Source organism: Salvia hispanica, chromosome 6, assembly GCF_023119035.1.
Source record: "Salvia hispanica cultivar TCC Black 2014 chromosome 6, UniMelb_Shisp_WGS_1.0, whole genome shotgun sequence".
Lineage (NCBI taxonomy): Eukaryota > Viridiplantae > Streptophyta > Magnoliopsida > Lamiales > Lamiaceae > Salvia > Salvia hispanica.
This window is the reverse complement of record NC_062970.1, coordinates 7,471,851-7,484,483: the sequence shown is the minus strand read 5'-3', so window position 1 is coordinate 7,484,483 and position 12,633 is coordinate 7,471,851. Positions and strand designations below refer to the sequence as shown.

At 33.3% G+C, this 12,633-nt stretch overlaps 2 protein-coding genes across 3 annotated transcripts; one reads left to right on the top strand and one right to left on the bottom strand.

Moving 5' to 3' along the window:
- Nucleotides 1–3,331: 3,331 nt before the first annotated feature.
- Nucleotides 3,332–3,676, bottom strand: LOC125197209 (50S ribosomal protein L33-like). The gene has a single exon (XM_048095921.1). It carries the CDS (start codon nucleotides 3,665–3,667, stop codon nucleotides 3,485–3,487), a length of 183 nt encoding a protein of 60 aa, XP_047951878.1. The 5' UTR covers nucleotides 3,668–3,676; the 3' UTR covers nucleotides 3,332–3,484.
- Nucleotides 3,677–7,858: 4,182 nt separating this feature from the next.
- On the top strand, nucleotides 7,859–9,899 carry LOC125192338 (squamosa promoter-binding-like protein 7). 2 transcript variants are annotated; one of them, XM_048089878.1, is made up of 4 exons: nucleotides 7,859–8,141; nucleotides 8,327–8,483; nucleotides 8,642–9,175; nucleotides 9,394–9,899. In XM_048089878.1, the coding sequence occupies exons 1-4, from the start codon at nucleotides 8,095–8,097 to the stop codon at nucleotides 9,682–9,684; spliced, it is 1,029 nt and encodes a 342-aa protein (XP_047945835.1). In that variant the 5' UTR covers nucleotides 7,859–8,094; the 3' UTR covers nucleotides 9,685–9,899. The 2 variants fall into 2 exon arrangements, with proteins under 2 accessions (XP_047945835.1, XP_047945836.1); XM_048089879.1 differs by having other exon boundaries at nucleotides 7,862–8,193.
- The last annotated feature ends 2,734 nt before the right edge of the window (nucleotides 9,900–12,633 follow it).

Here is a 12,633-nt window from a genome sequence, read left to right as displayed (position 1 = left end):
GAGAGGATTTTGGAGATGTAATAAGAGAGATATAGTGAGACCTAGCTCCCATTGGTCCACGTCACGAGAAATCACGAATGGATAGAGAGATGATAATATATCTATCTTCCAATTGGGTTGGGTGTGTTTCTATCTTCTTGATGCTCTGTTTCTAAATGAGAAAAGAAGTAATTATATGCTGAATTTCATATATATTTTAATTTAGTTTTATAGATGTACATTGCATAATGCATCTATTCAATGCATCAACTATATACTATCATACGTGGGTTGTTTTAAACCATGTATAGAAATGGTGATATTACTCGTTGGTTTAAAGGTCTCATGGATTAAGTGGTGTTGATGATTTATAAGAAAAAAGTGTGTTCTCTCATCGTTTTCCATTAGATGCCTTTTAAAAGTAACTAAAATGCACAGGTTCTGCTGTGCAAGCATTCCTTGTTAGAGTCTTGTTGACACGCAAGGAACGCATTGTGGGGCGTTTAAGGAACGGGCGGCTTATTATGGGGTGTTTAAAGAACGAGCCGCTTAGTTAATTTTTCTATCGTAGATATATAAAAGTGTTTGTTTAATACTTCCATCTGTCTAATAAAAATATAAACAATTTTCATTTTAGCTCGTCCTATAAAAATAGATCAATATATTTTTGTTAACCTCTTTCTCTCTAATGAGGTGAGCCTCATTATTCACTAACAATATTCTAATTACTTTATCTTTGTAGCTCTCTTACTTTACAAAGTGTGGATTAAAACTTATGTTGTCCCAAATGTTTTAATGAAACAGGTGGAGTAAAAAAGTAGGTTTAACTGTCTATTGGTGTGGGAGGGGTGCTAGGTTCCAACATTATTTTTAAAATCATATTTTTTGCTTTGTCGTTTTTCATTTTTTTCTTTTATTTATTTTCTTTCTTAATGTTATATTTAATTTTTTATTAGCTCATGTATAGAAGGTGATTAATTTTTTTAATAGATGAAAATGAAAAAAATAGGATTATTCGTTGTGGACGCAAGGAGTGTAAGATAATAAGAATGGAATGAAAATAAGTAAAAGATAGATTCATGAATAGTGTAAAACGAGAGATGAAGGGTTTTAAATAAGTGATCGTATTTAGAAATGGTGGATCGATAATGCCTTTATCATTTGTAGAAATGGTATATCATACTCATATTACCATATTTTGTTGGATTAATTATTATTGTTGATGTTTTCAATAGGGCATTCGTCATATGGACTTGATTCTGTCATATAAATGGCTAATAATAGTAGTACTACTATGTTTTACTTTTTTCGTTTTACTTTTTGACCTTTAATTTAGTTAAAATTTTACTGAAATATAGGGCAATATCATTTAAATCTTGTTATCTAAATTTCTAATTCATACTATCTAGATCTCTCCAATTTATCCATTATAATTCATCAAATATTGTAATGATCCGAATTTCCAAATATTTTGAAAATACTACAAAGTCCAAACCTTGACTTCTTGGTCAAGATCTCAAAAACAAAAATTTGAAATTTTGGTCACAAAATATCTTGGGAGAGAGTTTTAATTGCAAATGATCGTGTTTTTCATGATAATATTCCAAAATACAATTGTTATTTTGTCCAGCAAGATTAGGTGCAAAAGGTATAAAATAACACAACGATTGACGACATTTTTTACAAACCATTATGATTGGACCAACATCTGCAAATTCGACCAATAGTGACTGATCCAATAAGTATTTCAAAACGCAACCTGTCACAAATTTTGTGGTGATTAAGCATTAGCATTGGAAATTCATGATATCCCACTAATTAAGTGCTAGTCCCAAATAATGAACCAATTGTGCTTGGATAACATATCCTCCAAATTTAACGCGTGTTTATCAAATTCATAACCAATGTTAATAGATCACTAAGTTTATCTGTTTATCATGGGTGCTAATTACTTTTTGTCTATTGCTTTATTTATCATATCGAGCTACAATTCAAATGAAATTTTGAAATATATGCTTGGAACACCTCTAGCAAATAATGTAATATTTCTTGGGATGACAAATTTAGGTTAGCTAATATATTTAGTTTGGTGTGATCACCTAATCAAATTTACAAAACTTAAATCAAGATAAATAATTTCAGCTATACTAGGGAATATTTGTCATGTTTTTCAATTAACATTACTCAGATTTAGATATGATTAAATGTGTGCTCTGATACATGTAAGTCATTGTATTATGACTACTATTAATGAATAAAAGTGAAATCAGACAGGGTCGGGTCTGGTCAGTCCCCGGCCGGACAATGTCCAAGTCGGGTCTGACCGCACAAACACGATGCACGTCAGCACCTCATCAAGAAACGGCCTTTATAATCTATGTGCATGTGCATCATGAAATTTTATTTACAAAGTCATGGTAGAGGAAAATGAAGGATGATGGCATATGTCATAGCATTCAGTTAGTGTAAGATTCAAGATTGCACATAACTAGCTATATTATTGACTATGAAAATGTAAATAACAAAATCATGAGAACTAATCCAAGAACTTTGGTTGATAGAGACAGCCCTATCAACCAAGCTATATAAAAATGTTAAGCAGAACTAATCTCACACTAATTGAACAAAAATTTCACATGAAGCATGGTACCATCAATCAAAACTGAAAAACAGTGTAATAAAGGCTTCCATTTGGCATATTAACTGGCAAAGACCAAGTGTTTCCTTTTATGCCTATTTTCACATGGCAGAGCAAGAAAAGTTAAGCTAGATGATGTAAAGGCATGGCTCTCACCCAGCATGATCAAGACAAAATATGACCAATCAATACAGCCTCTATTGCGTTGGCGAAAGAGTTTATTTGGATTACCATGTTTACAAAGCATAAAAGTGGAAACAAACAAAAGGGAAGTACCTATAGATTGGATTTATAGTTGGTTTTAACTTCTAACACAAGTGCTTTTGAAGCAAGCTTCTTGGTTGATCGGGTAGGTTCTCCTAAAGCAACTAGGAACCAACTTATTGAGTCAAATGAAATATTTTCATGAGATTGAGATTATCAATAACCTACATTTACAAACTACTAATGTGACAGTTCAAAATCTTCCACAAGGCTATAATCTCACTGAGAGTCTGATTTGGGTACAAAATCAGATTAGGGCCGACATCATTACGAATAAAAGGGCAAGACCAAGGCATAAACAGCCACGAAATCCCATACTGCTCTCAAGATCAAGAAATTAACTACAGCAATCACTAAACGCCAGCAAAAAACTTTAAAGGCAATCAACAAAGCTAACAGTTGCGACATTATAATGCAAATGCATAAAACTCTAGATAGTAATCCAAATGATAAGCAGAATCAACATAACACATTCAAATTTAAACTTCAAACGGCATATAATATGTGATTTCAAGAGTTTCAGTCCAAACATACGGATATATTGGACCAATGAAATATTATTTAAACCTAACAGCATTGGCAACCTACAAATAGAAGTTATACTCACTTCATCTTTGCCTCCGTGAACAAAACATGGCGATTGACGCGAGGATCATACTTTCTGAATTCCAGCTTGATATTGTTGCTATGGAGCCTCTTCGTCTTCTTCACGACATAGAAGAATCCAGTTCCAGCTGCCGACACAAGGCGAACCAACATAGCACCTGCCTTCTTCTTCTCTCCCATTTTACAACTCAAAACTAGGCTGTTCAAGTTTTAGCCAACCAGAAATTAGAAGTTAATTAACTTCCGCGAGCCAAAATTTGCAGTATCTCAGAAGGACCAAAACATGGATACAATAAAGATCAAGTCTTTCCAGCAAATTCTTGTATCCTTTCATACATATTTCCTTCCAATTTCTCTATAGTCACCAATACTTCTCAAAGGAAACTCTATGGATCGTAGTATATACTTCTTCGAATTTATCATTTACACTTAAAAATAAAAATAAAAAAATCCACAGCTTTATTGAGTAACAAACAACTTATGTGGAGCCTAATGAAATTCTAGAATTAGGACTAGTTTTAGCTTCGATGTTCATATCATCGGATCATCCAATAAGAAAACTAGCCGACAAAAATTATTGAATGCATAGAAGTTATTCTTTACAATTTTAACTGAACTTGGGGAAAAACTGAACAAAAAGTACACATACTAGTTATCACTAAACTACAGTTTAATCTGCAATCCCCTATAGTTGACGACACCGATCGGTTATACAATTACTCGATTAGCATCTGCTCGTTCAATCGAATAACCAAAATATGAAAAAAAAAAAAAAACTGAACAAGCATTTCATCGAACACATTGTGTGCAGTGAGCTTCATATCAATCATTGCCATACATCAATGCAGTGATAAAACAGCCATTAACCTCACCAATCCATTTCAACATCACTCACACCGCCACATTAACGCAAACAGCAACAAAACAGAGGAAATTCGAGCCATACATACATTACACAATAAATTGAGGCATCAATTCTAAATTTGAGGCAAACAATAACCTGAACTGAAGCGGATTCAGTTAACACGACTGATGCGCTGAGGCGGAGCGAACGGAGGCAATGGCGACTGGCCGACTGCAGTGTGGTTCAGATGAATCAATTCAAACAAATATTTTCAGCCCATTATTAGCTTGATTAATTTTACTCTTTACATAATTGTATTTTAAGGCCCACTAATGAAAGCCCAATTCGTCACAGTTTCAAGGCCCACAAAAGAATCATTAATTTGGTAAATGAAATCCAAGAAGTTAAATTAATTAATCCAATAGTGTATCATGTGGAACTCGTGAAGTTGTGATTATTAAAAATTCTGTATATTCTCAACTTTGTTGTGGAGCAAACAAAAAGTAAATGAAATTGATACGGCCATAGATCGTGGATGTCCCTACAATTAAAACAAAATACTAGTACTATGTTTTCTTTTATGAAATGGAGCATGTGACAGTCACATTATGTGGTATCAATGTTCGTTTTATATTTTTCTTGCTTATATTGCTATTTTTGAATTATTCATGTAGTAGTTGAATTAGAGTTGAATATTACTCAATGAAATATAAGAAGAATTTCAAATAGTAGTTCATTTTCAAGTGTAATTTTCTAAAAGCGATTATTCGATATTATTTTTGCTAATATTGTGTTCGCCCATGAATATAAAACCAAAAATCTCCTGATACATTTGTCTTGAAAACATTTCATTGAGTGTAATAATTGAGATAAATCAAGAATGGTTCAACTGATAAACACAATTAAAATTAGGTTTTGTTTATAAAATTAGGTTATATATCCCTGTCAACACTCAAATCAAGATCCTCATTTACAGCTCTGCATTTGGATCGTAAATAATTGCACTAGTAGAACATTGATAAAAGTAAATAATTTAAAAGTGACTTTTAAATTGAGGCGGTTTTATGAAAAAAATTGACTGCTAATCTAGAATAGAGGCGTATGATTTTTCTATGTATTTTACTTATTTAAGTTTTACTCCTAGTCCTCATTAATAGCTTTTGGAGTGAGTTTTAAGAAAGGTAAAGAAAAGTTGGTGGAATGTGGCAAGTTTATTTATATTGGTTTTATAATAAAATGTGAGTGAATTGAGTTAGTGGAATATGAGACCTACTTATTATTTATGGTAAAAATGAAGTTTGATTTTTAATTGGGGCAAGACAGAAATAGAAAAATGTGGACTTTTAATCGGGGACGGAGGTAGTATTTTTATAGGATTGATACTTCCATTCAGAACAACAGTAGTAATCATTTTTGAATGATAACTAATGAAAATACTAATCTTTATCAAACAAATTAACATTATTTTGAATGGAACAATTTTGTATTACTCTAATTACTAGATTAGTGATGTTCCTATATGAATTCAGTCACATGAATTTCTCAGACAACAAAGTCTCACTCTCTTGGGCGGGGCCGTTTTCCTGGATTTCGAGGGTCGCCCAAGCCCTCAACCCCCCTTTTCGCCTTCTCCACCCAGGCACCCGGAGAGCCGGGAGGCCGGAAAAGGGGGCCCCAAAAACTATCGGGCCCCTTCGTCCCGACGGGGCCCCGTGCCGTCCCTGAGCTGGACGGGGGAAATTGGAGGGGGGAGGAGGAGTCCCCCCCGGGAAAAAAGCGGACTCGCCCCGGGCCAGCGGCCCGATCCTCTGGGGGGTTTCCCCCCGGGGGGCTGCGGGCCGGGCATCGGCGGGGCTCAAGGGTACCCAAAGCCCCCCGCTCTCCCCCAAGTGCGCTCGCCGCCCGTCGGGGGAGCTCGGGGGGGAGAGCAAGAGGTACTGCCAGAAAGTTTTGGAAAGTAAGTTTTAATTTTGATTTTTGGGCCCCTTTGGAAATTTTATTTTTTTTTGCTTGAGGTCAGGGAATTTCATCTTTGTCAAGCGTGGGATGCTAGGAAAAGTAAATGGATGTGGTTTTGATGATGGTTTTTAAAAAATTGGTTCCTTTTTTTCCAGTGCATTTAATAGGATATTTATTTTTTATAATTGAATGAATTAAGGGGTATTTATTGCTTGTGGGTTTCCCTTTTCCCCCTTTTTAAAATGTTTTTTTTCCTTGTCGCTTTGGACTTGATAATGTTTTTTTTTGGGGTAAATTGGGGGGGTCCCATAAATTTAAATGATTTTAGTTTATTTAATGTCCTTTCTTTTGTTTAAAGGATACAGGTGAAAGATAGATATCTTTCTATTTAGTTCCTTTGAAGTTGAATTGAGACTCCTTTTCTGAAGTGGTGAGAGGAATTGTTTTTTTTGAGCATATGGCTTGACTTTTCCCCTTTTTGGGTTTTTGAAGTAAAAGTGCTAATTCATTAGTTCAAGTTATATAAAAAAATTTATGCTTTGGTATCCGGCAATTTTGATATTTTTCAACAAGTTAATAGCCTGAAGCAAATCACAATCTAATTTAAAATTTGAAATGGGTTAGCGGGCTTTTCCCCTTTTTTTTCTGGAATTCTCCCGAGACCTTTTTTTCCACTTACCCTCAATATGTCATGATTCTGCAGGTTTTTCAATTCCCTTTTAATTTTGATGGGGAAACGTAGTTCAGTGAAAATTGAAAAACACAATTAAAAAAACCGAAAAAATCTAATGAGTCTAAAGGAGACACAGATAAGGAGTCTCAACAGGTTGTCTTGGTTGATGATGCCAAGGAAAGATGATGGAGGAAAAGGTATTTACAGTTTCATATAGTGTAGATGATAATTTTCAAATTTCCCCTTTGAACCAACTCATTTTTTCCTTCTGTAAATTTCAGGAATCCCATAAGTTTTTTGATACTTAAAAATTTTGGGAAAGGGAATTTTTATCCCTATGTTGCTGGGCTTGAACAAATTTGGGATATATTTCTTCCTTTATAAGTTTGCTTTTTTTTAAACGGGTTTTGGGCCCTTAGCTAGCATTTTTTTATGGGGCCGGCCACCCCAAATGAATTGTTGTTCTTCCCGATCAGGGGTGGATCGGAAATTTAAGAAAAGGAAATATTGTTAAAATCAGATGGAAAATGTCTTGCAGTATCTTCACCTCCCGATTCCCAAAGGGTTTTTTGGGCAAAAAAAGGTTTTCCCTTTTTGTCCCGGGAAATTTCATATTAAAAGAAAACGTGTCCCAAAATCGGGGTGCATCTTACTGTGACAAATTTTCCTCTGTGTGCCAACTTATCTTATGCATCTGTCTTTTATTTCTTTTTTTTCTCTAGCTGAGTTAATCCCTTTTTGGGTTCCCCCCAACTCCTCTCAAATGTCCCTTTGGGTTTCCCTTTAAGCTGTATGACTGGGCCCTCTTAGTTTCCTCGGCGGTTCGCTGCAAGTATTCAACAGATTCTTATTGCAGTTTAGTATAAGTTAAGATTCTTTAAGAATATTTGTCAACATTTAAGCACAAGATTATGATATTTTGAGTGGGTGGGAATAAGTGGAACAGTTTTTTCCCCGGAGTTATGGACTATTTTGATACACTGAGAAGAAAAAATTATCTCTATTTACCTTCCAATATCTTGCTGGATTCTTGTGTAAACAGATGCACATTCAGTAGTACCAATCAGCATAAAGGATAAATCTCCTAAGCTTCATTATATCTACCCGACTTGCTTTGAGGCCGGCAGGCAGATGGAGTTTGTAGCTTGTGGAAGTGACCTGCTCCAACCTAAGTTTCGGTATATATGGATTCTACTCCTGATAAGATATTGCTTGACTTTATTTCTTAAGGTTTCTTCTTTTTTCTGAGAATACCTGTCTTTCGTATGGCTTTACCTTTTCCGATCTTCATGTAATATTTCGATTTCATATTAATATGGATTTGTTCAAGGTGACAAGTTGTTTCTTTGATTGCCTCTGGCAGATTTCTAGTTTCTTGTGATGGACGGTACTTGGCGTACAAAATTTGTGTCTCGTCTCTGTGCTGTAAGAAAGGAGAGACCAACTATTTTAACCATCAACTGGTTAAGATATCTGTTCCTGAAACCGACATGAATCTCTCTGGGCCGGCATTCATTGAGGTGAGAACTGTGGTTGACTCACCTTTGCTCCTTCTTTGTTAAAGTATAAACTAATTATGCGGTTGTTTCAGATTAAGGATAAAAAATCATACGAATTGGAATGATAAAACACTGGCATAGTTGCATTTCCTTATTCCTTGATTGACCTGCTTGTACAGGTCGAGAACCAGTCTGGTCTATCAAACTTCATTCCAATCTTTTTTGGCGATAAAGAAACTTGCGAAGAAATGGAGATCTTGCAACGAACCTTTGATACCTCAACATCCTCCCAAGAACAACCTGCGTCACTTTCAAGGCCTGCATGCAGAGTCCTGGCGTCTAGACAAACACGTTTCTCAGGGTTTCTTTTAGATTTAGGATGGTCGTTGAAGAAACCAGTGTCAGGGAAACCGTTGACATCTTCAGACGCACAAAGATTCAACTATTTATTAGACTTTCTGATAGAGAGAGGGCCTTCTGTAATTTTGGAGAGAGTATTTCGCTCGTTGGAATCTTCAATACATAAAACTGACGTTGCTGAAGTATCTAATTCCGATATGAGGTCATTACAGACAAAAATGGGGATTGTACGGCTTATGCTTGACCACAGAACACAGGATAGAGGTTCTGCAGCGACATCTGCATTGGATGGAAATGTTCAACATCAAAGCAAAGATGGTCGTTTCGTTGTGCAAGCTAGTGCTACTAAAACGGTATGGTCACCAAATTTCCTAGGTTTGTTGCATATTCAGTTTATCAATAATAGATATTTACCTAAAGTAAAACATATTCTTAGAAGTTCATGTACATGAATTTCAAAAAAGACCCAAATCTGAATAAGAGGCAATTGAGCAATTCTTGGTATCACTTATAGCAGAAAAGCTAAATGCAACTGGCATTTGATGTTGCGGTGCCATTTTAAACTTTGCAGGAAAAGCTAGACAACAATCCCTGGGGCAGAGAGGCTTCATCACTAGATGCCGTTGCTGCAACAGCTCCTCTCATCAACAAAGAGGTGGTCATGAATGTCAACATTCATTATCGGCCACAAAAATCACCCAGTCTCATGTCATCACGAACATTTCTAACTTCGCGGCCCCTCATGACGGCTGTTGCTGCCGTTTGCATCTGTTTGGGAGTCTGTGTTGCCCTCTTCCACCCTCAAAAGGTCGACCAGATCGCCACTACTATCCGGAGGTGCTTGTTCGACAACCCTAAATAGGTACGGCCGTCTGTCTTGGCTACTCTGTAGTCGAATGTACAGCACGTTGCACGTGGATCTTGATTGTGCATCTTGCCATATAGCCTTGAAGATAGTTGTAATCTTAGGGTTTTTTTGTAACTCAGTTGGTCATGATAATGGTGTACCTTGTGAACTTTCTTCTTGTAAGGTTTTTGCCAAGCTAATTCAGTATTCCTTAGCTGTGCGATTTCTCATTTGCTTGATCCTTAAGGATAAGTTTTTTTATCAAAACAATTTTTTTTGGGGCAACTATAAGTGCATAATGTCATAGTCATAGCTGCCCTCATCTAAAATCTCATAATCTCATAAATTCAGAAGAATCTGTTGGATAGATAATCACAAATGTAAAATAAATGAATACAAGAATAATTTACCTAGTTTGATAGTGCGATTTATATTTACATCCGAGAGTGATACCAAACCAGACGTTTCAGTATAATAATTTTCAAATGCAATTTTAATTCTAGTCACACTACTACTAAAAAAACTTACTTCTTCCCTCTTGCTGCAAGTGAGCAACTTCTTTTTCCTATAGAATTACTGTCCATAAAAATATTCTCATTTATGGAGACACGGGTTTTGATGAAAAATTGATAAACTAAGAGAAAGACTATTTTTTGTGACATCCTAAAATGATAAAATGAGACTATTTTTCGTGGATGGAGGGAGTATATATATAACTTCTGCCCAAAATAGATTACACATTTATCTTTTTAGTTTGTAATAGTATTTTAAAATGAGTGAACTACATAAATGGTACCTGATCTTTCACTTTCGCACGTAAACGATACCTGATCTTTATTTTATATCGTTTTTGGTACCCAGTGACAAAAATAACCCTAGGTACCAAATATGTGATTTTTTTTTTCATGGATGATATTTTTAGAAATTTCAATTAAATAGTACCAAATATGTGATTATTTTCTCTTCCTTTCTTATTTCTCTTTTTCTATTTTAGTTGCTTCTTTTTTTTTCTCATTTCCTTCTTTTCTTTAGTATTTTATCTTCCTTTCTTTTTTCTTTTTTTCTTCTTTTTTCTTTTTTCTTTTTTCTTCTTCCTTCTTTTTTCTTTTTTCTTCTTTTTCTTCTTTCTTTTTAGTGTTTTATACATACATCTAATTGCATTCATAATATAAATAAAAAAAATAAAATACCTAATTAAATTAATTGAATATTTTTTATTAAATTATTTTATACCATTTTAAGATTGAAACACCAAACTAAAAATATTCAACTCTTTCTATCATTACAATTTAAAATGTTAAATTTTTATTAAGGCTATACTTATTAGTTACTAATTTAACGTAAAATAATAATAATAATAATAATAACATAATATTATGTGATTCATAATTTATATAATTATACTACAATTATTTATTAATTACTATCAGTTTTTAGTATTATAACAATAATATTATTATAATAATTAAATATAATTATAACTGTAATTATATTTAAGTACTTTTGAATGATATTAAAAATGAATTAATTATTAATTTATAAAATCAAAATAATAATATTAATATTGATTAATAATAATAGTATGAGTATAAAGAATGAGAAGAATGAAAGAAGATATTATAATATCACTTTTGATACTAATTTTATGTATGCCCAAAATACCCTCTATGACATAAATGGGAAAATATATTTGTTTGAAGGGCAATTTGCGAAGAAAATTGTATCAGGTACCAAAAATGTGATTTATAGATACCAAAAACGATATAAAATAAAGATCATGTACCATTTACGTGCGAAAGTGAAAGATCATGTATCATTTATGTAGTTCACTCTTTTTTTAAAAAAGTTTTCTCTCACATCAATATATAAAAAAACTCCCCCCGTCCCAATCAAGATGTCCACATTAAAATTAAGAGTGAACTACAAAATTGGCCTCTACGTATGACAAGTCGAACGTTAGAGGTACCCATGTTTAAAAAAATGCATTGTAAGCCTCTACGTATGAGTATAATATTATTTCAGACCCCTTTTCACTATTTTGAGACTTTTATACCCTTTTCCCCTCACTTTTAACATAAATAAAATACCAAGGATGTTTAAGTCTTTCTCATTTTTATTACTATGTATTTTTTTATATTAAAATATTGTTTTCATTTAATCCATAAATATTGTAAATTTAATTAGATTGATAAATTAAAATACTTATCAATAGTTATCATAAGAATATTTATGTTTTTATTTTAGTTAAATTAAATAGAAGATGGATTGTCGAAATATTAGGATTTATGTTTAATATTTTAGTTAAACATCTTCTATTTAATTTTAATACTAACCTAATTGAAAAATTAGGATTTATTTTAGTTTAACTAAAATATTTTACTTCTTTACAATAGTTATTAAAGAATGATTTATGTTTTTATTTTAGTTTATTATAAGTATTTTAATTTATCAATCTAATTAAATTTACAATATTTATGGATTAAATGAAAATAATATTTTAATATAAAATAAACATAGCACCTAGTAATAAAAATAAAAAAGACTAAAACATCCTTGGTATTTCATTTAAGTTAAAAGTGAGAGGAAAATGGTATAAAAGATTCAAAATAGTGAAAAAGGGTCTGAAAAGATATTATACCCATACATAGAGGCTTACAATACATTTTTTTAAATATGGGTACCTCTAGCGTTCGACTTGTCATACGTAGAGGCCAATTTTGTAGTTCAGTCTTAATTAAACACAACCTTAATATGCAAATCATCCCAGATAGCAAATTCAACAGCTTGGATTTGACGGCCCACCTCCATAGACTGGTGCCACAACCTCAATTAAAAAAAAAAAAAAAAAACCTCAATTAAATACTCATCCTTCAATCCAGCCTTGATAATACAAGTCAAACAAGTTAATTATTAGTACAACTATTTTCTAAAAAAAAAAGTTAGAGCAAGACACAAAGATTTGAG

Coding starts and splice junctions, on each gene's coding strand:
- LOC125197209 (XM_048095921.1), bottom strand. CDS start 3,667: ATGGGAGAGAAGAAGAAGGCAGGTGCTATGTTGGTTCGCCTTGTGTCG.
- LOC125192338 (XM_048089878.1), top strand. CDS start 8,095: ATGGAGTTTGTAGCTTGTGGAAGTGACCTGCTCCAACCTAAGTTTCG. Junction 8,142..8,326: donor CTGCTCCAACCTAAGTTTCG/GTATATATGGAT, acceptor TGCCTCTGGCAG/ATTTCTAGTTTCTTGTGATG. Junction 9,176..9,393: donor AAGCTAGTGCTACTAAAACG/GTATGGTCACCA, acceptor TAAACTTTGCAG/GAAAAGCTAGACAACAATCC.